The 25,995-nt window shown below is 41.0% G+C and overlaps 1 protein-coding gene across 3 annotated transcripts in view; it reads right to left on the bottom strand.

Annotated features, from left to right (window-relative positions):
- cadm4 (cell adhesion molecule 4) overlaps positions 1-25,995 on the bottom strand; it is a 168,864-nt gene that overhangs the window by 22,252 nt on the left and 120,617 nt on the right. For 2 of the 3 annotated variants that reach the window (XM_085365397.1, XM_085365395.1), the window contains exons 1-5: positions 24,477-24,821; positions 16,486-16,632; positions 9,791-10,078; positions 5,860-6,021; positions 2,729-2,819 (exon numbers count right to left, since the gene is read on the bottom strand). In XM_085365397.1, the coding sequence (XP_085221523.1) occupies positions 2,729-2,819; positions 5,860-6,021; positions 9,791-10,078; positions 16,486-16,632; positions 24,477-24,573 (785 nt within the window). In that variant the 5' untranslated portion in view covers positions 24,574-24,821. Of the gene's footprint in view, positions 1-2,728; positions 2,820-5,859; positions 6,022-9,790; positions 10,079-16,485; positions 16,633-24,476; positions 24,822-25,995 lie in introns of those variants that run through there. The other variant, XM_085365396.1, reaches the window with a different exon arrangement.

The raw sequence follows: 25,995 nt of genomic DNA, 5'->3' as shown, positions 1-25,995 counted from the left end.
GAAAAAATGTGTAGTAGGAGTTGAAGTGCAGAAGCAGGCAGACAAAATGCATTGGTCACGAGGCTGGGAAGGCAGAGCAGATGGGAGGTACAAGGATTACAGACCCCCAAATCTTTGTGTGTGTGTGTGTCTGGCAGGGTTTCATGGCTCTTGCCACCCTGGCCAGATTACAATCCTGACTCATCTGGGATCTAATCCCTCAGGAAGTCTAATTAAACCACCTTCTTGGTTCAGCATAGATGCATATACACAGTTTCTCCCTTTCCACACTGATGTTTTAAAACAAAATCTCCAGTTTTTCCTCTCTTGCAACAGCAAACTTGCACTCTTACTCTGAGTAATCCCTTACAAAGATAACACACAAATAATCAGGCTATCAAGCTAAATGAAAAGACATTGTCTGCCTTAATCTCCCCGCCTAGTAACAGACAGACAGTGAGTGTACCCTTCGCCACAAGGAAGTGACATATAATTAGTAATTAATGCTTAACAGGCAGTTAACAGGGCCAGGGAGCAAGCGCGAGGGTGACAAGGGTACTGTAATGTGTGTGTGACTGTGTGTGTGTCTATGGGTGTGCAGTCCAGCATGAGATGAGGGTCATAGTCCAGTGCTGCCTGAAGTCCCATCCCTCACTGTCACATACACACACGCATACACAGTGTCCCCAACCAGCCGTTACAAAGCTTTAGTGGGGCTATAGCCAATACACTTCACAAAAACACACATGCACACACTTTAGCTGCAATGGGCTTTACTAGGGAGCTTTAGCGGACCCAATGCCCACAGACAGACAGACAATCTAGGGGAGGGTTTAAGAGCTTAGGCCCCAATACCCTTCTAGAAAGTGCCCAAAGGGCTGCCAACACTCTAGAAAAAGGCTTCATTTCAAGGTCGGATCTTAAAATTGTTGACTGCTGATTGGGTTTGGGTAACCTCACACACAGTGCATACCATGTCCACATTTAGACAGAATTTTTTTGTATCCCCTTACACACTTCCAATATCCTATCAGACACAGTCTAAAGCGCCTCTTCTCTTTGTCCTTCATGCAATAAAATATGGATCAGGTTTTTATCCATCTGTCAAACGGTAAATGTCGGGTGAAACCACTCTTCTGCTTTTCATCAAAGTCAGAAGAACACTGCTACGTTCACGTGTCCTTACATAACAAGAAATATATTACGTGGTTTAATATTGTACATTTACACGTGTAATAGAAGATAAATATGGCTTACAGCTCATATTTCAAGTCCATTTCCCAATATTTTCAATAATAAGTATTGATATTTAGATTTCTGAGCACAGTACCAAGAACGTACAACAAATACAAAGATAAGTCTATGCAATATAGTAATTTCACAGACACAAAAAAGATGGCTGAAATTAAAAGTACTTGATAATTGCACTCAGTTTCTGAAGTAGAATCCTGGAAATGAAGGATCACAGTGAGAAATTATATAGAAAGAGACGAATGTGAAAAAAGTATTAGACAAAAACAATGAATCTGTTGTAGCTTTCTGGTTAAGAGTGCCCAAGGTCTCGCTGATTTTCTTCTTCCTTTAGAACCAGTAATGTTGGTTAAGCACACATGTTCTCCCTTCTGTGATAATTGCTTTATACTCACACATTTAGGAGCTGCCCAGGAAAACCTGTTTTCTGTTGTGAAAAGCTCCACTGGAGCAGGTAGAAGTTATTCAAGGATGTTTCCACAATAGCAATTAAGAAGGAGATTTTTCTTTAAACGAAAGTGGATAGTAATTACTTGGAAAATAAACAGTAATATATTTCAGAGACGCTCTCTGTTGGATAGTCACAGATCACCTACTGCACCCAATTTACCTCTATAGCCCATAAATGGCAAAAAGGTTTTGGTAGCACCCCTTATCACTTCATTGTTGACATTGTTGACAGCTAACACTTTCTCTGAACCTTCAACAAATCAAAATTTAAGTTTACTCTGATAGATTTTTTCACATATTTTTGTTCTTTGAAACATATTAAAAGAAAACCAGTAAACAAACAAATACATTTAACTCTAGTGTTACTGGGTCGCAGTAACTTCAGCTCTTTTGCAGTTCTTTAGGGTTGCTTGTTATTCAATTCCAGCTCGTTCTATATTTAGCTGGTGGGATTTAATTATGATCTATAATTAATGGTCTGGGTAAATGTGTAAAACAGAGTTCTGCTAACAGATTGGCAGAGATAAAGTCAAGCCTTACAAATCTTTAGCAATATTAGAAATGAAATGTCATTCTTGTAGCAGCAGCTCAAAACAATTCCACAAAACTGTGTTAGACACGATTCAATTTTGCTAAATTTTCTATTTGTAAGGATTGATACTGAACTCTGCAAACTCCTGCACGCCCTTGTCAGTCAAACGATGTTTGCGTACCCTTAAACTAATTTGTCAAAACCCTTTGCTTTGTCGAGGCAAACAATTTATAATTTATGATTACTTCATCTGGAATTCATTTTAAAAATTATGGAAAAATCTCTCTCTTATGACAGCCTGCAACACTTTCACAAGTAGCGCCTGAAACCAGATGGCAAACAGAACTTTTACATATCTTGTGAAAAGTAAAGCTAAATTCATTTGTCATGAATGTGTTATCTTCGTAATGTGTCCTGGTAAATAATGTGGAAAGCAAGACAAAAGCAGCACATTCTTAATGTAAAGCGCACCAATGCCAAGCTGTTTACCACACATACATATACAAATAGACTTACAGAGGATTCCCAGTGACAGAGCAGGTGAGGGTGAGCGAGTCGCCCTCTCGCAAAATGCCAGCAGGAGGAACAATTCGAACTGTAGGTGCAACTGTAGAAAAGCAGAAAGGAGGAGGGTGACATGAGTAAGCATTTCAGAGAAAAAAACAGAAAAAACATTTCTCGATCCGAATGATGCAAGAATCAGACAGGAACAGGAAAAAAAATCAAGAAAGAAAAAAAGAATCCGAAACAAAAGACAGGTAACAGAAAGGGAAAAGTTAGAACATGGAAGGAAAATTGTCTTTGACATCTGTTTCCAAGGCAACCGTGCGACAATCCTATGGTTTAGACACCTGTTATCATAAGCAGCCCACCGCTCCAGCAGCTGCTGTAGTGCACTTGCTTCAGTAACAGAACAATCAGGAGCCAAATCCACACCCGCGGTTGGTCATTATTGCCAGTTTTCTGGCTGGAGGAGCATCCAGGCAGAGATGTTAATGTTTGTTGATAGCTCACCAGTCTGATCTATCAACAAACATTAATATAGAAGTGGCAAATTAATTGAACTCACAAGGCCGATGTAAACATATTCGCCAAATATGAATCATCCACATCTATAAATATTTACATATGCCTGGGAAATGTTTGACTATTCAAAATGATATATTGTTGGATCAAGCAATCACATCAAGCTGTCAGGAACAGTGAAGATAGAACTAATGGAGTTACTGAATATGGTTGACTGCTGAAATTCATCAGATTAATATTGGGGGAGAAGAGAGACCACACTGTATGCACTTTTATCTTGTATTCTCATCACAGTTTATCTGCTATAATAATGCCTTTTATCAATTGCTGCCCACAAGACAATTCCAGTATGGAAGGAAATAGGGATCCACATGAAAAAACTAAACAAAATGAACTTTGCACAATCTTTGTTTTTCTAAAAAAAATAATAAAAAAAAATAAAATAAAAATGTGCCACGATTTCTGTGCTGGAACATGTTTTTTGTTTTGTTCTGTCCCTGTGTAGTATTTTCTGTGTCTTGTCACCTGTCTTATTAGCCTTTTCCCTGGTGTGTATAGCTTGTGCGTTTTCCCCACAGACTTTGTTATGTTGTTGTTCCCTTTTCCTGACCCCTGAAATACATGTGGTACATGTCTTTGATGTCTTGCCTCTGACACACTTTTGCTCCATTATCACAAGACTTCAAGGCGCACCAGTAGCATTTCAGAAATGGAGCGTTTAGTCTGCATGGGTTCTTATATTCTGAAAACTGACCAGATTCTCTATGCCGTCCCCATGTCTAACTTCCTGCCCTCCTCATCTGCTCTGCGCTGCTTGACGTGACTTCCATGAAAAAGTAGAAATTCTGAGGGGAGAGTAATTTTGGGAATTTTTCCAAAGTGTACTCTGGTGGGATCAGAAGCATTGTCTTTTGCCTGAGTGGCTGCAATCAGCTCCGGTGGTTAGGTTAACAGAACCACATCCTGTATATTTGAGTGTCCCTTGTTTCGGTCCTGCTAGCACGCTGCTTTTGATTAGTCTCTGTCACTTCTGGATTTTGTTACTGAGACGCATTTCCCTGTATTTTCCAAAAAGTGCCTTCTTTTTTTCTAAATTTTAATCTTCCAGTCCATTTCAGTTTTTGGCTTCACTTAGGCAGCATGCAAACACAGTAGTACAAATTAATATCTTCAAATCAAAACACTGAGCTGAAAGCAAATATTTGTTCCTCCTCACATCAAAAACAAACATCAAAAACTTGACAAGCTTACATCTGATTTTCTCATTTTATACACTGATTCTACTGAAACAGACTTCAAAAAGAACCAAAAAAAACCCCCCAAACAAATGCTGACAATTTAGTGTGGCATAAAATATATAATACAAAAACCCAGGGAGTTATCTCTTTCAGTAGTTTTCCCGCTTTGCCTCCTCTAAGAGGACATTACAATTTAGTGCACACAAACTTGTGCAAAGACACCAGCAACAAAAAGACAAAGTCAACGTAGGGCAGGGATTGTTTCACATACTAATATACTCCACATTTCTTTCACTTGATGTTGTTTAGCTGTTTAAACAACAGGCCAGGAGCCTAACCTGGCCGTGTTCCTATCTCTGGCAGCTCCCTGCATGACAAGATTTGTATAGAATAGAATAGAATAGAATTCAACTTTATTGTCATTGCACATGCACAGGTACAGGGCAACGAAATGCAGTTTGCATCCATCCAGAAGTGCTTTAGTGATATAGATATATTACAATATATATTAGCAATAATATAGATATGTGAGTATATTACAGAAATGGGTCTATTATGGTATGTTATAATGTACACGGTATGAAGTATGTTGTGAATATTCTATAACTATAAGTATGTACAGGCTGTAGTGAGTACAAGCTATGTACAGGCTATGAACAGGATATAAATATGAAAAACTATACAGAATATGAAATAAATAACTTTACAGAAATCTGAGATATACAGCTATACAGAAATGGGAACTATGCAAGTTGTAAACAGTTGTAGGATTAAAGATTATCGAATGTACAGAATGATTATTTACACAGAGCTATACATTAGTGCAGTTAAGATAAGTGAGGGTGTAGATAGTTTCTACAGAGGCTATATAAAGTGCTAGTGGTTGTGAGTGGTGGTTCAGTCCATGTTATTATTGTGTTTGAGGGTACAGTTGTCCATTGTGGGTGTGTGTATGTTCAGTCCATGAGTTTAACGTGGGTCAGATGTCAGGAGGCAGAGTTCAGGAGTCTGACAGCTGTGGGGAAGAAGCTGTTCCGGTACCTGGTGGTCTTAATGAGTGCAGGTCTCATACAGGGCAGTTCTGAATATCACTGTTAAAATCCTGGACGGTGTATAAAAGAGGATCATTCTAAAATGAGATATCACCGTTTGAAAAATGAGGCTGCTAACCTGACAAAATTATTGCTGGCATTAAAGTAAAACACTATAATGAAGAGGCCTGAAGTAGCAATTTCAGTGACAGCAATACAGATGAAATAATGTTTGTTTTGAAATATTTGGCAATGAACATTATGTTACTTAATTTGTCTGAAAGATGGATAGAAATTGTTTGGAGGCACACACACACACACACACACACACAAAAGAAGAGAAGGGACTTACAATAGACATCCAGGCGATAATGCCGAATCCTCTTCTGCCCATTAAGTGCAGGGTGGAATGCCTCACAACTCAGAGCTGCCCCATCGTCTTTCCTTTCTACCGGGATGCGGATGGTGCTGGACACACTGAATGTCTTCCCATTGTCCTGCAGGGATACCACACCTGGAGACAGGCAGGGGAAGCAGGGGGGATTGAAATAATGGAAGTAAATAATACCGGTGAGGTGGCCAAGAAACATTTTAGCAGCCAAAATATGCCTGTTCTTACTTTCTCCCTGCTGAGACATCACACCTATGTTAGGGGACTGTGAGCTGCAGGGAGAAGGCGAGATGGAGGAGAAGAAGGGATTTCGCTTTCTTTTTTTTGATGAGAAACCAAAGGGGATAGAAAAACTGAGCAGAAAGAGAGTAAGAAGTGAGGGATTGATGAATGAGCTTTTTAGAGCATCACCAGGTACCTGTAAAGGGGAGGATGAGTGGTGAGGGAGCAAAGAAGAGATAGAGAGAATAGAAAGCAATTTGCATCTATATTTCATGGCAATTATGAGCAGCAGCACAGTTTGTTTTCCGATAGTAAATCAACTGAATGTTTTGTCTGTGTGCGAGCGAAAGAAAGAGAGAGAGAGATAGAGGAGAGAGAAGGATAAAAGAAAATATGCATAACCCAATTGAGATTTTAACTGAGCCAGACATGGAGAGAGAGAAGGACGTCAAAGGAACAGGGTGAGAGAATAAAAGGAAAGGAGAGAGGGACGCACAGAGAGAGAACGAGGGCAGCAAAACAAGCATGATTGATGTGTGTGTGTGTGTCTGTGTGTGTGTGAGAGGGGTGGGGTGGGGGCAGACATGAAAGAGGATGATAACAGCGCGAGGCAGATGCAGAGTGGAAGAAAGATGCAAGAAGAGAGGAGGAGGAGAGACAGACGGAGGGAGGAGGAATAGTGGCAGCAAACTAACGGGACTTGACATGGTCACGTATTGGGAGTTTGTGCTTGTTTAGGCAGAATACAATATACTTATATTGCACTGAATTTTCAATTATTGCTGGCAAGAAAATGAAAGTGAGCTTAATCGAGGCCTGAGAGGATGCTAGCGTGTGCAGATGAGCAAGAATAAGGGTGCGGCGGGAAGATAGCGTCTTAATTAAAGAGTACTTCTGATATCTGTTGGGATCTGCTTCTAACCTTTGGTGTCACAGTTTGTTTAACTCAGGGCCAAAAGAGGTGGGTGGAAGAGAAGAGGCGAGAGAAAAGAAGGGAAGAGAAGAGAGGAGAGAGAAGCATTAGGAAACAAGATAAGACAACTGAGGTAAAAGGACAGTCCCTGTCTGTCTCTTGGACTCTTAAAGTGTTGTGTAGCCAACAACTACGCCGAGGAGCCTCACGTCTTTGTCAGCAGTGAAACTTAAAGGAAAAAAGAGACTGCTTTAAAAGAAGGTGAAGAAGTTAAGCATAAGGACATGGAAAAAAAACACAGAATGACGGTGACAGGTGCGTTCTGACAGAGAAAAAGAGAAGAGACTGGATGAAAGAGACACCCGGTGTCAGACAAAAATAGAAGGTAAAAGAGATGACAGCTGACATGAAGTTTAAAAGGGCAAAACGCTGCTCGGTGCATGTCCAATAAGCTGCTGACAACAGATTATCGCGCTTTATTTAATCTGGTCCGTGCAGAGCTATCTGAAGTTACAGATAAATGAATGAATTAATAACAATACAAAACACATCTGACACCAGTTTGTACTTTTGAACAATACCGTCTGCATTTATTAAAAACTGGAGATAAAACCGAATAAAAATAATAACAATGAGCCTCAGTCAGAAATGCTTTGCATGACTTAGTCCCCAAGAGCTGTTTTGTTGTTGCTCAGTCAACTAATAAAGTTTTTGAGCAATTTAAATCAAACACAAATGCTGATTTAACAGAAAATTAATAAAAAAAAATGGGTGGGTGTAAAAACAAACAAAAATGATTTCTCAGGGGTTAAATAGGTTGAAGGGCCATGGAAAGATATTTCCCAGATGTATTATTGAGCAAAGTGCTCCTTTAACTGAGGGAACCCAAAGGAGACAGAGAGTTAGAGACGAAGGATAGATCAGGGTATCTGACTGATGGATGGCTCATAGATTTATCAGCAGCAAAGAAGTAGGGAAAGTCAGAAGATGTTGAATTAAAAACTGTCTTCACGAAGCTGTAAAAGAGATAGCATGGGAAAAGAAGAAAATCAGGAGTGCGCGAGGCTTCTGGCAGTTTAATATAATAGTGTGCTTGTCAGATTACGTGCAAATAAATTCAACTGAAATTAATTTTCATGAGAGATTAGCTTGAGAGAACGGACAAAGTCTATGTATATGTTTTCAGAATGAAAAGATGTTCACTGTAGTGGACACGGAGAGGCAAAAGTGTTACATTATTTAGCTGATGTTGATTTAATGAACACAGATTTACTTCTTCAATTAACTTGAAATAGAAGGAATACTACTGTTCCAGTCTCAAAAGAAGTGCTGTTAATCAGTTGGAACTTTAGTGTTGCCTATAAATATTGCACAAAAAAAGTGGATCAAAATGTAGAAAGTGGTTTGGAGAGAAAAAAACATGGCAGCCCCACAGCCCAGATGCACATTTCCCTGCTCACTTATCATTCACCTATTTTTTTACCTGCTTCTATCAACACATCCATCTGCTAGTCCCCAATCAACCGATCAATCACTCATTCTTTTATTCAGCACTCAATCTGCAACCTGCAACTCAACACCTCAAAGACTAAGGAACTGGTTGTGGACTTCGGAAGGTCCAGAGAAGGTCCACTGCCAGTTCAGATAGAGGGGGAGGAGGTGGAGGTGGTCAACAAGTACAAGTACCTCGGGCTGTGGGTGGACAATAAACTGGACTGGTCATGCAACACAGAGCACCTGTATAAAAAAGCCCAAAGCCGACTGTACTTCCTCAGGAGGCTGAGGTCTTTTAACATCTGCAGGAAGCTCCTGAGGATGTTTTACCAGTCAGTGGTTGCTGGAGTACTTTTCTATGCTGTGGTGTGCTGGGGGAGCAGCACAGCAAAGAGGGACTCATCCAGGCTGGAGAAACTGATCAGGAGGGCTAGCTCTGTGGTCGGCATGAAGCTGGACACTCTGGTGACAGTGGCAGAGAAAAGGACATTAAAGAAACTGATGGACATTATGGACAATGCTGGGCATCCTCTGCACACGGCCATAAACAATCAGAAGAGTCTGTTCAGTGACAGGTTGCTTCTCCCCAAGACAAGAACTAACAGACTTAAAAACTCCTTTGTCCCACACGCCATCAGACTGTTTAACTCCTCTCTGGAGGGGAGAGGGAGGGGAAACAGGAGGACAAAGGAGGGGGGAACAACTAAGCTGTAGTGCCTCTGCACCTCACTGTACAATACCTTGTGCAATACTTTTTGTAAATAGTCAACAGTGCAATAGACTCAATACTTGAAATGTGCAATTCACTTGTATTTTTATTTTTTATTCCTATTTATTCTATTTATCCCCTTTGTATATTTTATTTATATTTGTCTCTGTATTTATATATATGTGTGTGTGTGTGTGTGTGTGTGTGTGTGTGTGTGTGTGTGTGTGTGTGTGTGTGTGTGTGTGTGTGTATATATATATATATATATATATATATATATATATATATATATATATATATATATATATATATATATATATATATATAACAGTTCTGTAACTGTAACTTTGGTCGTTGCTGTGCTTTTTTTGGAAGTCGAATTTCCCAGAGGAACCCACCCGAGGGATTAATAAAGTTCTATCTTATCTTATCTTATCTTATCTGTGATATCACCCAACCATTCTACTTCACCTGCCCTTTATTACCCAATTAACTCCCTCATTTATCTCAAACAATCATTTGAGCATTCATCAGTCCATCTGTCAGCCATGTACCTGCTATCTCCCGTCCTTTACGCATCCATCGCAGGGTGGCGGCCGGCTTGCTGCGTGGTGACACACAGGTGAGTTCCGCCTCGCCGCCCTCCACAGCCTCCTGCTTCACCTCCACTGTGGGTGTCTCTGGGGGAACCAAGACCGAGAGTGTCGCCACCTGGTGGTGCGTGGAATCCGTGTAGAGCTGGCAGAAGTATCCGCCCTCATCGGACACGCTAACGTTGGTCAGTGTGATGCGAACCAGCCGTTGCGTGAAGAGCACCATCTGGAAACGGTCGTCCTTCAAGGCTGGAATTGGGCAAAGACAAAGAAGAGAGTAGGAGAGGGAAGAGGGTGGCGCGGAAGTGAAACCGCATGAGTTGGCATTGTTGAGGATACGGAGAAGAGGACCGTGAAAAGGTGGGAAAGAAAGGGAGGGGTGATGAAAATGACATGGAACAAAAATATGGAATTGGTGAGGAACTCAAGAACAAGATGATGGGTGGTGAGTTCAATAGTCAGCAAACAAATATAAAAAAAAGACAGTTACAATTTATAATGAAATAAGAAACAAAGCTACTTTTGGCTGCTCCCTTAGTCATGTGGGATCACCACAACAGGAAGCACTGCAGGTTTTCTTTGGCAGGTTTTCTTCTTGACACAAAGGGATTTGTGTCTCCTCCCAAGTCAGGCAGAATCAGGCAATCTTACGCTTGTTAAGCAAATGTGCAATCCACTACACTAATATGGAGCCACTGCTAGTTATAATGTAAAGCATTTATTTGAAATCTACCCACTGTGTCATTATTAATTAAACCCAAAAAACGTATGTAGATCTTTTTACATTCACGCAGACACACAAGCTATGACTGCTAAGGATGCCATATTTTACAAATTTTCTGTTTTCATACATTTTACTTGGCAGGCTTTCATCTTGGTAAATCTATCAATTTTACATTTTTAAAAGCATATCAGAAAGCTGACATCTAGTCCCCACAAAAGGTAATTTATTCTGCAGGATGCAAATTCTCCACAAGAGGGAGCTAATCAGTTGGTGACAAGGTAGTCCCAACTGGTCAGTTATTAGGATCCTGTATTCTACTTTGATTGGCTACTTTGTTGTGATCAGGACAGCTGATAAAACCTGAAAAGACATTTGACTTCTGAAAGGTTGCGCAACAGGTAAAAGAGCTCGGTGTAGACTTGGCTAAATCAATAAACGGGTCTGGTGATGGGTAGCTTAAATGGCCACAATCTGGCCACAATCAACCTTCCAAAGCTATTAAATATCTAAATTAAAGAGATTTAGATAATTGGCTGCTTGAAAGGAAACACTAGATCAATGAAAAGCTCCATACTTTCTTCATTCAGTGTGTATAAACAATTTTGCCTAATATCTTGAAAAACACAAAAAACCTCTTCATACACTAAATATGGTAAAATCGTAACTTGAAAAATAAGCAACCAAAGGTGTCAGGGAGATGTGGTGAAGCAAAAAGCACTGTGATTGTCTGTGAAATATACTGGGTAGAGTATAAAAACAAGTTAAATAGAAAACTCACTAAAAGACTACAGACAAACTTGGAGTCGGCTGGACTTTTATTCAGCAAAATGCAGGTTTTTGCAATGAGAACCAGACTGAATGAAATTGCAACATAAACTGCGCTTAAAGCGAAAGAATTCTTTTGACAGGACTTTTGTGCAGTGACAGTGCTTTTGAGGATCTTCGCCTCGTCTGCTTCTGTACGCCTCAGGTGGTCAGGCAAGTGTTCAGTCAGACATGGCGAACAACATAACAACCTGCTTATTTGCGTCAGTCTTATCTAACCTTGATGCAAGTTTTGGGGTAACTTTCTGTTATTTTTTGAAGTGAGGGGTCAGCACAGATAAAGGACATTACTTTTGCTCAAGAAATAACCATCAGTTCAGGAACTCTACACGTATCTTCTATGTGGGCAGAGATTCAGAGGTCTTGAGACAGGCTAGGATGAACCTGTACAGCAATGCAAAATAAAAGCAATTAGGACGAGTAGTTGGAGGGCCATTGAGGCAGCCTGTTACTAACCAAGCAAGAACAGGTTGCTGGAACTGCATGTATTTTTATTACAGCTAAGATTAAAATTATAGGTCCAAAGTTACAGGTTGGGGTGGACTTCTGATATGACTCTAGTTGAATCAAATTGGCCAAGTCTGGTTGAAAGTACTTTGCAAATAACAGGATTTGCTTTTTTTTTGTGCATCTTTGAAAATTCAGTGCATTTACATTTTGTTTGCAGTATTTTGAAAGTATCTGTCAAACAGCACAAGAGAACTAAAGGCTGCTTCAATAGAGGTACATGACATTTTGATCATTGGAATCAGTTGCTTCGTGGCCTCATGATAGTTTGCGCTGTAACAGCAAACAGTCAGTTATATCTCACCAACTCTGAAACAAGAGTCTTCCCCCTCTGTTTGCGATGTCACTCCCATGAACAGCTTTGTAGAGGAAAAAAAATGACAAAACATGGGAGAAACTGTGGCTGCGACAGCACCCCTGTTGATTTGCCGCTCGGGAATTGATAGTGCTGTTAAATCCAAAGCTTGGTTTGATATAGAAAAGTTCATAAACAGTTTTGCAAAGTCAGTCTCGGTGGAGCAGCTCCAGGCTGCACATTGATACAACATAACAGATGTCTTGGTTCACTCATTTCCAGCTTAGAGGGAGAGTGTCGTTCATTTCCCCAAGCAATGATTGGACTTTGGTTAACTAGAATGCATTCATTCGCTCTCTTTGTAAGTGCATGCTTTTTCCTCTCTAAGCCCATGCTTAATTAGCCTCTGGCATTTTTATTGTTTGTCTTATTAGATTTTAATCATTATTGTTTTTACTTTCTCTGAAGAACTGAAACACGCCATTTATTTCATTTTTGGAAAGATATTAAATTCAGAGGCACAAACTTTTGAGTCAGAGATACGTGCTGAATACTACAGTTGTGTATAACATACTGTGTAGGTCAAACAATAGAAAATAACAAAAGGCATCAAAGGCAACAATTTTAAAGCCAATCCCGAATCTCAGACCAATAAGCTACAATTACTAACCATATAATCCAAAAAGGAGAAAAATAAGAAAGGACAGTGACATGAGGGATGAGGAGTAATGAAGATGTAACAACTTTTCCTTTGTTAGCAAAGAAAGAGTACAATCAATAGGGAGAAAAATGCTGATAATGACAAATAACACCAATAACAGTCTGTGGTTGACAGTAGTTTCATGTCCATAGATTCTCATAAATACCTTTGAGACTCACTTTGTATTGACTTGGCTGTGAAACCTCCCTCATGCTCCATCTCTATTTTATTCTGTCCCTCTCTTCTTTCCTTTGTGTTGGATTTGGCCTGGCCATCTCGCAGGACAATTTACAACACAGAACAGACACTACGGTATAGATATTAGCTTTGCGGGAGTGTGTGCATGCTTGTGTGTGTGTGAGCGAGAGTGAGCAAATAGGGATGTAGAAAAACGAGAAAAATAGACTACATAATGCAGCAGGCAGGGAAAAATAATATAAAGACAGAAATCCACAGGAGACTAAGAGAGCAGCCTGGGGCAATGGAGTTAGTCCACTTTTCTTGGAGGTACACCACACTAATCTGTCCACCCCACCCCTAAAATTTCCCCTCCATCGGATGGCAATGAGAGCATTGTTAGAGAGCCATTCCCTGCAGACAGGTAAATCTTTTTCCCCCTCTCTGCACTAAATGGCAACTAAATGTCAGACTTCTGTTCAAGTCCAAGTTCACCATGATTGTCCTATCTCATTTGCATGCTGAGGAGAGTTGGCAATAAGATGAGAAAGAGAGATATGGACAACTACGGAGAAAGGGTCCATTTAGTTAGTTCTACTGCTCTATTATAGCTCTCTGTCCCCACAATCTCATAAAAAACACCCCTGACTACTTGCTCACTAGCAAAACAGGCAGTCTAATTCACTGCACTTAGTGCAGCAGCTCTGTTTGGGCAGCTAGTGTGGAATACATCAGCAGAGAAAGGTCTTAGTTTCTTAGCCTGTAATCTAGGTGGCAGATGGGCAATAGAGTGGAAGTGATGGAAGAAATGGTGGAGGTGGCGAGAGCCAGAGTGAGGTGCAATTTACACTCCCAGAAAATGTCCACAATGAGGCTTTTTTTGTTCTTACAGGAGCCAAATTAGTTATGGGAAGCCATCAATGCTTTATAGCTTTGCTAGACTTTGGAGCACTTCCTAATGCGGTGTCTTTCTTCAGCAACTGATCCTCCCTTTCCTTATTCTCTCTGTGGCTGTGTTTTTCTTAACCCTCAGCACCTTTTCTCATTTCCCTCACTCTTTTCTTTCTTTCTCATTTTCTCTTTCATTTGAGCCTTCAAACCGCTTCTTCTTCCTCGTTTTGATTAGGCCTCATCATGCTTTCCAAAGGGTGCAAGTCCAAGCCTCGTGGGAGAGCAGACGGAGCGACTCTGTTTAAATACTTAATGGAACTTACCGGCAGCGTGCTGATCTGATAGAATTGGGGGGAGAAGGTTTCCCAAAGCAGCAACCTCAACTACCCAATTACGTCCGCTCCGTGATCGAGGTGACTAACAAGTGAAGGCTAAGTGTATGGAACAAAAGCACTGGAGTGCTGCACCTGTGAACAGTGAAACTACGCCTGCAACTGATTTTTGTTTTTACTGATTTTTCTCTCATCTTTGAGTGCTATTTTGCAGACTGTTCCTGTGGGGAGTGTGGGAGTGTTGATTGTCGGATCAATGTAATTACAAGAACTGCAGGTTTTAATGATTAGAAAGTTGAAAATGTGTTCAAGTGCAAATTTTCACATATATAAATATCACACTAGATGACTGCAATTACAACTTTGAGGTATAAGAGTCTCCTTTTTACTGTGGTCAAAAGCAAAGGGTTTTAAAAAGTCTGAGCATTGCACCTTGTACCACCTCACCAAGAAAATCAGCTCTTGATCTATTGGCCGTTCATTATTTTGACATTAAGCTCCTTTTAGCATTTTACAATTTCTACCTACTTACTGCACACTGAAAAACAAACTATTAAACCTTTAAAGCTGCGTGAAACTGCCAGTGGCATTAAAATAACTATTAGGACCTTAGACTGTCTAATGCACAAACACAATGTTTTGTAAAAGTCAAATTTTAAGATGCTCAGATAAGAATTCAGAATTATTGACTTAGCAAGAGTTGCAGATTGGAATTAAAATGCTAATGTGTACGATACTCAGGCGCTCAGAAACAGTCATCAAGAGCAGCTTGAATGAAGTTAGCTCAGCAAACAGATTATCTGTCTTATCACCTGTCACGCAATTACAGCAGCGAAAAAATCCTTTTCCAAATAACAAGTAATCAAAACATATTTCTTGGAGTAGCTAGGCACTATAGAGACGAGTGTTCTGCCACTTGAAGGAAAGAATTGGATCTTGGTATGTAGATCTTCAATAAAGTAGACACTGTTGAGAAGTTTTCACAATAGAAAGCTCCTTGGATGAAAGATGAGCAAGTGATTTTGCTGGGGGATTTGGGGTTTTCTAGTTGGCTGCTCTTCCAAACAGATAGAGATGATTTTTACGCTTGTTGCAGACTGTGCTTTTGATGTGATTTTGGCGGGGGCGGCGGTGGTGGCAGTGTGGAGACTCCTGTGCATAATAATATCATGTATGCTCAAAACCAAGCAACTGTGAACACAATTGTGCTGGCACTTCGTTACAGAGAGATTGCAGCAGCTAGCTGATTAGCTGGTTAATAGGATTTTGTTTTCAAAGTTTGTTTGGTTTTAATATTAAATCCAGCTCACTAAATAAGGGAGTTAAACAGATATTTTCCCCTTTACTGATCAGTGTCTATGTTTTTTGTGCTTGTTTTTTTTCTCCTTGAGAACTTGTTCGCGTTTGACTTGAAGGAAAGGGGCTCAGCTCGGAGGAGACCAGGCTACTGGTGTCTTATATGCCTGAACTAAACACATACACCATCCTCCCCTTTACTGTGAACATTTACAAGCCACAGTATGAAACTGTAGCCTTAAGCCCAAACTAATGTCTTATCACATAGATTATGTAGTGCATAAATAACACATTTTTTGGTTCAATTAAGCTGCTACACACAAAATTCAAAGCAATGTTTAATATCCTTGATCGCTGTTCTTTTGCTCAGAGGTTTCCTAGCAGCATTTCTGCTGCAAATCTGGCTAAGGTAGCAACTTCTGCCCTTAATTAGTAAGAAAAAAAAACAGGTAGAGTTTGCCTGCCCCGAGGCCCTCAGTGAATTCTGCTTTCATTAAAATATTGGTTACAATGATAATTTGCCATAAAGTTGTATTTAAAAAAACATGTGATTGTCAAGGCCATGCTCTAATGAGGACTTTAATAAGTTCTGATCTCATCACTGGGGTTAACAGCAGATTATGCAGAAAGCTTCGAACTGTGCTTTTAAAACAGATAAGTAGTCACACTGTTAGGGCACACAGTAAACCCATCTCCTAATTTCACGTGGTGGTTAGCTGACTTTTTAATGTGAAATCACTTCAAAGGGAAAATGAGGACATTTGCGAGAAGAAAAATGTAAAATGAAAGTGTTGGTGAGTCACTGCTAATGTGTCTAAAAGGCTCGCTTTAAATGTCACCAAAGGCAAATACATAGACAAGGATAAATTAGGTTTGTCTGCAGAGACCAGCGTGCACGCAGATACACACCTCGCGTGCCGTTGAAGAAGAGAGTCTGGCGGCGGGGATTCTGGATGACCACGATTGATCCATCGTAGTTCTGCAGGCGGCAGGAGATCTGAGCCGTACCCCCCTCCAAGACTGTTACATTCTCTGCTTGCACTGCCTGACAATGGGCTGAGGGAGAGAAAGAGAGACGTAAACATAGTGATACAGAGGTTGGACAATCCAGAAGAAAGAAGGGGAAAAGAAAAGAAAACAGATTGAGGGAATAGAGAGTTGTTCAATTCTCTTGAGGTTGAATCTTTTAAAATATAGTACTTAAAGGATGATTCATTTGCTTGCTATTCATCACACAGACACAATAATGAAATAAATGTTGAAGAGGAGGGAAAAAAGAGAAAGAGATAAAGTGATAAAGCGATTGAGAGCAAAAGAGAAGCCACCGAAGGACTCAACAGGTAAAAGAAGGTTCTCGAGCACTGCATTCATACGATAATAAGATGGATGATTATAATTACTGCTATTCGTTTCTTTACATGCACAAACACACATACAACATCCACATTGCTTTGGGCTAGTCTAACAGAATGCATCAACAAACACATTTGAACAGATAACGCTTACATCTTTAAGTGGCTGTTTGTCTCTTGGGCTTTAGATACATGCTTGAATGGCCATGCATAAGCACAAACCTGGTGGCATACAGCCAAACACATGTGCACACAACTTAAATTCATTCAAACAGATGACCACACTGCTACCCTGTCACTACTTGTGTGTATATGAACAGTTTAAGTTGCAGCAGCATTATTGTACAAGTCTGTAATTGGCCAAAGTGCCGAGCTATGAAACCAGGATGGGAGCTTTAATTGGACTTCACACATTCTTAATGCCATTTCTCTACCAGGTGCATTCTAAACCCACTGATTACACTCCATTATCCAAATGAAATGGTTCTCATAGGGACACTTTCATGTACACGTGGTTGGAAAAGTACGCAATAACAAATGAGCACAGACACACAAGCACGTGTGCACGGAAAGTGACTTTCACAGTCCCAAAAACTGTCTTACATAGTCTTTCAAACAAACTTGTCTGGCTCCTCCAACTCAATATTTTTAGACAAGGGGGCTGAGAAATAGCAGGGAGCCTCTTTGATGTTGCTGACAGCTCAAGAGGTTGATTATGCTCTGATTGTTGCACCCTCCATGTTTGTGGGTCAGGCTGTTGACACGACTCGGCTGAGTCACACCTCCCGCTGAGCACAATGGACACTGAGAGCCGTCGTTTGAATTCAAATGATTTGCGGAGCAATTAGTCATATGGTTCCAGCCAGGAGTGGAATGTGATTGCCTTGAAGAGAGTACCAGCTTGCTGGGCCTCCAAAACTAGTATTTACCAATTTGCATCTCCATTTGCATTCCCTCTCTCCCTGGCAATGTGTTGGCTGCGGGGAGGATTTAGAGGAAGAACGACACCAATATTGAAACACAGTGATGAAGCAGGCAATGAGAAGAACTGATAAAGACGGCAATGTTATATATATTTCACCGCTGTGTCTAGCAGTGTCTCTGAGCGTTGTAAAACACCTTCAGAAAGCAAGAAATGTTGTGAGACAAACAGACGGCAGCTGCTGTAGTAGGAGTTGCTGACTTGACTGCTTTGGGCCAAAATAAATGTCTATATCTGCAACAGAGTGTGTGTCCTGAGCACGTTTTGCATGCATGTCTGTGTGTGCACTGGCTGTGCATATGCAGGTGTTAACATATTGCAATTAAGCTACTTTGACATCATCTGATCCCTGGAACTTCATCCAAATCTAATCCCCCTTTGATTATAATCTTTTTTAATGAAATACTCAAAGCCTACACATTCATCACGTCAGGGGAAACACAGAGACACAATGGATATTGAACTGAAGTCAGAAAGAAACCAAGGGGGAATAACGACAAAGGAGACTCTAATACTTTATGGAATGGAGAAAAAAATCTTGACAATTACCACTAATTGTAGTCATTATTGCTCTCATTCTCTGCATCAATATTGTGATTCATATCGGGGGCCATCAGGGCCTGCCACTGCCATCCCAATTATTTTTCTAATGGCTGTTATTACTCATCACCATAGAAACTGGGCTTGGCCACCATTGTCTTAAACAGATGTAATTGCAAAAGCGCTGCTGCGCATCCTGACAAAAACAGTGCCGGGTCTGCGCGTGACTAGTGACCCATCGGAACCAACAGAAAGCGTGCCCTTAAGAGCAAGACAGAAAGTGGTCAAAAGTTTGCTTCTGGGCTGAGGCCAGAGAAACTAATTAGCTGTCCATTTGTACACCCACTTCTCCTGACAGCTGTCACCTCTTCAAAGAAAATTAGCTGTGGTGGGATGGCGGTAAAGCACAAAGAAAAGCGGGAAAGAAAAATAAAAATTAAAACTCATTAGTGGCTTATGCATCAGTGATGACTGACATCCGCAGTTGCTTTCTGAGAGATGCCACCCAGAAACACCTGCTGCATGCTGGTGTATGATCAATCTCAGCAAAGAGAACGAAAGAGCAGAGGGATATAGAGATGGCGGGGAATGAGGGCTCTAACCAGGAAATGATAGCAGGGAGTTAGGAAGTGATGGTTCGGGTATAATAATGCAGCTGGTGGGGGCTGGACGAAATATGCGAGAGATGACGCATATTCTTCAACTCCCGCTCGTAACGCAGCTGGGTACAGCACTTTAGTTTGACTGTAGGTTTTATAGGCTGCCATTCACATCAAGGCCATGAGCCTGTGCCTCTGATCACCAGCATGGTACAATCCACAGAGGGAATGAGAAGGAGGGGGAGGGAATCAACCTCTGTGACAGAGGTATTAATCTCGGCCCCATTAAAATCTGTGCCCATAATAAAATACTCCACAAGCGTCGACTCGTATTAAGAGAGAATGGCGAGTGCAATCGATATCATGGTAGTGCACTGACGGTTATGGCAGTGGATAAATAAAACTGGATGGGGAGCAAAAACAATCACTTCTCTCTCCAACCAAGCGGGGGCAGTATTTTATAGCAGTGAAATTCCTATCATTTCCCATGCCACTGCCCCCGCTGTCACAGCCCTGGAAAAGAAAATAGAAGCCCTTATTTACTATGGCAGGAGACATCCAAGAAGGGCCATCATTTCAAAATACATAAACAAATAAATAAATAATAGGCAGGCAAATTCATAAGACAAGGGACCCGTCCTAATGGTCCCACAATAGGGTGAGTTATTAGCCAAGGGAGCCGGTGGGTAGTGGGACAGAGTGAGGGGATGAAAGGAGGTGTAGAGAGCTAAAAGAAGGGGATTTGGGAGGCAGCCAGGTGGACTGCTGGCTCACCCTTGGTCACGGTAAATTCTAGAAACTGTTTCACTGGTGCAGGGTTAGCAGGCTGAATTACGGCCTTGCTGCGTCTCTCTCACTTGGTATCACTCTCCCCTTAACTCACTCTCTCCATGTCTTTGAAGGTGGAGAAAGGTGAAGATTGAACAGAAAGACAAGCCACATAAGAGATGAACTGTCTCCATTTGCCCCAAACAAGCCCTCATGTATCCTTGAAGAAGTGCAGTCACTGTCTCCCTATTCATTATCTGTCATTATCTTTCAACTGGACGAGGGCCAAGAGCTTGTGTTTTCTTTGCATGCTGGTCACGGATTTACAAGGGAACTGGTGCTGTAGACTACAATGCATAACCCCTGATGTTGTTACTGCTTTAATTAAAACAATAACAGCAGCTCATAGTTTCCACTCATAAGGGCTCGTCCTTTGGCAACTTCTCCATCACTTCCCATCTGGATGTACATATTTTTTATCTTGCGTTATCCCGTGAGTCTGCGAGGCAAGTCGGTTTCTACGGTATGTATGCAAATGAAGTGTGCAGTGTTTATATGCGTGAGTGTATATTTATGAGCATGTGTGTATGAACACTTGCTCTAGGTTAATCACAGAGTTTTGCAGCGTTCCGACTCTATGAAAAAGCTGACTTTGACGTTCTTCCACTCCAAACCTCCCACTGCAGACCCGCAACTCTCTCCCGTTCCCTCTCCCCTCTTTCTCTTCCCTGTCTAAAATTATCGCTTTATCTCACAGGGAGGCAGAACTCTGCCAATCAAATCCAGTTCCAAGAAAAAAAATTCTCCCTGTACATAAATAATACATAATCCTTTACAAATCTCGCTGTCGTCTCTCTCATTACCTTTGTTCAGTCCCTTTCTGAAGTCCTCTTTTCCCCTCCTAAGCTCACACTTTCTTCTCAGTTTTTGAGTGTACTACCCTGTCCCCGATTTTTTACTTCATCCACAGCTCATAATTCTCTCCTCCCGCTGTCTTCTTGTCTAATCTCATTCTCACATCTCCCTCTTTCCTCTTTTTATTTAAACCCAGAGTCTCTCCATCCATCTCCTCCCCACCTTTTGCCTTATCTAATCCCTGATTCTTCGTCATTCAGCGTTCCTTCTCCTTTCGGCCCATCTTCTTTCTCCTTCTCATCTCCCTTATCTTTTATTGCATCGTTCATCATGCATCTTCTTCATTAATGCTGTCCTAAAGGTCCCCTTTCCGCTTCTCTCCTGGGCCTCAGGAGAATTTTTGCAACTTTTTTCTCTTTAAATCTTCCCTGTTATCTCTGGTCTCTAAACTCTTTCTCCCTCTCTCTTTTTCTTTCTTCATGTAGTTTTTTTCCTGGCTTTGCAGTTTCATTCTGAACTCCAATATGCTTTCATTCCCCTTGCAATCTCTCTCATTCTTTCTCTTTTTGTGACTCAGTGGGAATCTTTTCCTGCCTCTCTGCTGGTTCCATCTCCACACTCTCCTTCCCTAAATGTGATTTGTTCTGCAGCTCAAGTCTGCAGCATAATCATGCTGTTTTTATAGTGTGCGGGGAGAGGGGAAGAGAAGGAGCAAGGGGAAGACAGAAAAAAGTGAGAGGAATGAATGGGACAAGAGGGCAAAACAAAAATAAGTGGAGCAAGAGACCGAATGTTTCAGTTTCCCCTCTTTCATCTTCTCTACGTTCTCTTCTCTTAATTACTTGTCATATAGCTCAGCCCTGTCCCTCTATCCTACCCTCTTTTTTCTCTGTGTTTTTCTTAATCTCTCTCTCTTTCTCTCTCTCCAGCAGAAACTTTAGACCTCATTTCATCCATCAACCAATGTTGTGCTATTAGAACTGCACTGCTAATCAGCAAATCAGCATAAAATTGTCTCTTTTCACTCTTGACCTCTCATTAGAAACATTTACTTTCATTTATTTACATATTTCAAATCCCGTTTTTAGCATTCTGATTTTGCTCCCTAGTCACACTGCCTCCATCCTCCATTGCACTGAAATCTTATTATTTTACTGCTCTCATCCCCCTTTTTTTCCTCACACCTCCTCTCCTCCTTTCAACACATTTCTCATTTTGACTTTTGCATCTTTAGGTCTCTCTAGCCCTTTAGCGTATTTCAATCACCTCATCCCTGCCTTGTCCCATACCTTCTTCATTCCTCCCCCACTGAATTGTATCTGTCTGAGCCCTCTCTGCTCCCCTTGTCCACCCATCCCATTACTCTTTTTGCTCCCTTATTCACCTCCTCTTATGCTTCACAAATTACCATCTCTTTCTCTCTTTTCTTTCCCCTCCTTTTCCCCACATTTTCTGACAGCCAAAGCTGGTTAGCTCCATCTACTCTGCAGCATTTTACGGCCTGAGTCTGTCACAGTCCCAACAACCCTGCAACAATGGCCACCACACATACCCCAACAGCAGCTTAAAGGAAATTTACAAGGCTGTTACAACCACGGCAACTACACTGGAGATTCAACACAGCCAAAAGCACTGGTTTTAACACCCCTTCAAAATTTTCCTTTGGTGTGTGTATATTGGGAATATCATATGTGTGAAACTCATGGATGTGTATGTGTGGGAAATAGAATGCACTGATATGTGCATGTATTTAAAATCATGTGTGCGTACTCCTTTGAAATGGCGCATGCGAGAGAGTGTATGTGAATGCTCATTGAAGGTGAAGGAAAAAAATGTCCATCCCGGTTTTCCCTCCAAGGCACGAGCGATAAGCAGAGTTCTGTCCTTTCCTTCTAAGATTCCTAATTATTTAAAGTAACACTCAGGTATGCCATTCAGCGTGTTAGTACGAGCTCGGGAGCAGCTTGGGAGAACAAGAAAACAGAGACTGCTTTAGGTTGCCTTCCCAATCGACTCAAAGGTTTATTTAGTACATAACAGCTTATATAGAGAAAAAAAGGTTCGTGTGTCAGCAAGTTCTCAGTTCAAACCGGTACAGACCAAATAAGGAAACGTCTTCCTGCCTTGTGAGCAAAGAAGTATCCTGTGTGTAGTTTATCAGTTCAGCTACAATTTATGATCATCCCAGCAAAATACACTCCTAGACATAGAATACAGAGTTCTTTCATTAGTGAATTCTGAAACAAACCACCTGGCCTTTAACGAGCCTTTTTCTAAGAGATAAAGAAGGGAGGATGGGAGTAAGGAAGTGGTCTCGTCTCTGTGGTATTTTCGACCTTGGGGTACCAGCCTGTGATTCTTACACATCAATTCTTGGGTCAGAGAGAAAGAGAAAAACAACTAGTAAATGGGCCTTATTGAGTAACAGTTTCATGTATGATATCAACTATAAAACAATATCCTGTAAATGCTACCATGGTATCAAAATATCACAACAGTTGGCACAACTCGAAACTGCTTTGCTGGCTTGAAATTTAAACCCCGACTGCCAAAAGCTGACTGCCAACACAAAAACTCCTTCTCCATATAGATTATTCCCCACTTGTTACCCCAACCCAAGACCCCCTCTACATTCCATCATAGTACCATCACTATTAATGTCACTTCAAAAGTAATAGAATTTTTAAATGAAGGGAAAAGGATATTGTTTACTAGTGAGTAGCAGGGAAACAACATCTCCTCTGCTTTAAATTCATAATAATAATGACAGGAGGTATTAATAGCACAGCAGCAACTCTACTGCTGATCTCACTCCACTTCATCTACTGCTCTGGTTTGTGTTCAATCAATCATCTCTTGGCTTCAAATCTCAATCTCATGCAACTCTTTTTGAGGTCTTTTAGTGTCTTGTTTCATCTCTGTACCATCCGCTCCATCTCTGTCTTTCTTCCATACACACACAGAGTGCACTGTTCTCCATCTCTGTCTTTCCATTTCACTTTTTCTGCCTCTGCGGCTCCCTGCCTCCCTCACATACAGTACAAGTGTCTGTCTGGCCAAATCGTGTTTTCCTTGTGTCAGTCTGGCTCTCTCTCAATATTTGTCTCTTGCACTTCACTCTTGCACCATTCTCTCATACTCTGTGGGTCTAACGTTCTCACATTAGGTTCTTGAACCACACTCTTGCTTTCTCTATGTTTCATTTGCTTTCCTTAAGTCCTCAAGTTATTCCCTAGTCTCTTCATCTCATGGGGATACATGCTTGTCTTCATTTTGTCTCTCTTTAACCTTAGATGCAATTACCAAACTTAAATTAGGCTGAGCAGCAACATAATCAAAAGTACTGAGAAACCCCGACCCACAAGACCCAAAGGATCCAATGCTAACACCTACACGACACCTTCTCCATGTCCCAGTGGGTCAGAGTTGTTCTGGAAGCACAATGGGGTCGTACACAATATAGCTGCAATGTTGCATCTGATCAGTATAATTACCAGTACACTGAAAAATGATTTCATTGTGTGTTACTGTCCCTTGGTCAAATCTTGGAATTTTTAGTTTTTTGCACATTTGGACACCAAATACTTATGACTTATTCTTTTTATACAACATTTGGATGAATATCTGCAGGGAGTTAAAATGTAAATTACGCTGATGTATACTGTCTATACTAAGAGTGTTTACAAGTGAAAATGAAATGCTTGCTTCCTTGACTTACTTAGTGAGTAGCAGTAGAAACAACTGTGCGCATTTCATTTAACCAGTATGTGGGTGTGAGTTCATGTGAATAAGTGCAGGACTTACGAGTGATGCAGAGCAGGACCAGAACTAGGCTGCGCAGAGCAAGAGAGTAAGGAGCAGGAAGGAGGCGGCAGAGGACAGAGCTTCGGACAGGCCTCATTGTGTATTGAGAACTTGTGTTTGTATGTATAAATGCGCGCGTGTGTGTGTGTGTGTGTGTGTGTGTGGCTGTGACTGTTTGATCAATGGCTCCTTTGTGACCCTGCCTGCACTGCTACTGACAAACCAGTCCACACACACACATATATGCAATTGGATTTGTTCTCAAAAACAATGCCAACAAATGCACATGCTAACTGTTGTTGTATGAGGACAAACTGCTATACAGCATCCAAGCACATGCAAAGAAACTACCTTAGCAACAAAGCCACACAAGACTGACTTCTAGCCAGCGTTTGCACGCAACACACAAATGTTTTGCCAGAGCTCAGAGCAATTATAGAGCAAGCGATTTAGACACTATATCACAATGCACACAGAGAAAAGCTTACAGCAACAAAGTTCATTTGTTGACTATAGCTCCTTGTGTTCCTTAGACAGAATTTAGAATATGCATTGTTTTAATTCCATGTAATGCAGGAGATTTGCCACTGCAAAGTCCTACAGAGGCTCAGTTCAATTTAAAGAAAATGTAATTTTTTATTGTAGCGCTTTAAGTCTCCTGAGACCAAAGTCTGAGATTCTCAAAATCAATAAACTGAGAAAAACAATGCCAAACAGACCGTATACTAACAAGAGTATTCAGTAATGGCAGCTATGCAATTAACTGAATGAGGTACAGGTTAATTAATTCTTCAGCTGTATACTACAGCGTCACACTTGGAGCTTATAGCAGGGTCTGAGCAATAATGAGCCACACAGTTAACCACAACAACAAATAGGCAACCTGTCTCCATTGGGTCAAACCACACTTATTTAAGGGAAATAAACCATCAGTATTACAATATTTCAGTCAAATAAAGCACAAGAAACTGACATCCAAAGCAGGTCTGATTTTCTCTGCTGGTGTTGACAATATTACAACTTTCAAAATAGAACCATCTCCATTGCTATGCCCTTAAGGACAGAAGAATCTAGGGCAACAACGTTCATCCTCAAACAGATTGTATTTTAATGAGTTAGACAAGGTTTTCAGCACTTCTCACCCAACAAATCAGTAGGCAGAGAAGTCAATGTTCCTTAGAGCTAATACCAAACCATCCAGACCTCTTGAGAGACTGAGACACTATCTTACTGCAACTCATCTAGAGATAGCCAAGGTTAAATAAAATCCATTGAGCTCGAGTGCAGCGCTGAAAAGACAGAGTGAAAGTGCTTGCCCTGTGTAGAAGAACGAACTTGCAAAGCACTAAACAAAACTGTTGTAAGATGCTTTACATTCAGATGCTACATATTTTGGTATGCTATATTACCCCGGAGACTTGCACGTGATCCTCACAAGAATTCTACCATTATTCGCTTGGATGCTAGAACTTTGCAGATGAGCTATCATGTACACACTGCAGCGCAAATGGACAGAGAT

This window comes from Diplotaxodon limnothrissa, linkage group LG11 (genome assembly GCF_057381915.1).
Source record: "Diplotaxodon limnothrissa isolate DT_005_m linkage group LG11, D_limnothrissa_male_GT1.1, whole genome shotgun sequence".
NCBI classification, from domain to species: Eukaryota; Metazoa; Chordata; class Actinopteri; order Cichliformes; family Cichlidae; genus Diplotaxodon; species Diplotaxodon limnothrissa.
The sequence above is the reverse complement of the archived record's forward strand: the minus strand, read 5'-3'. Positions and strand labels throughout refer to the sequence as shown.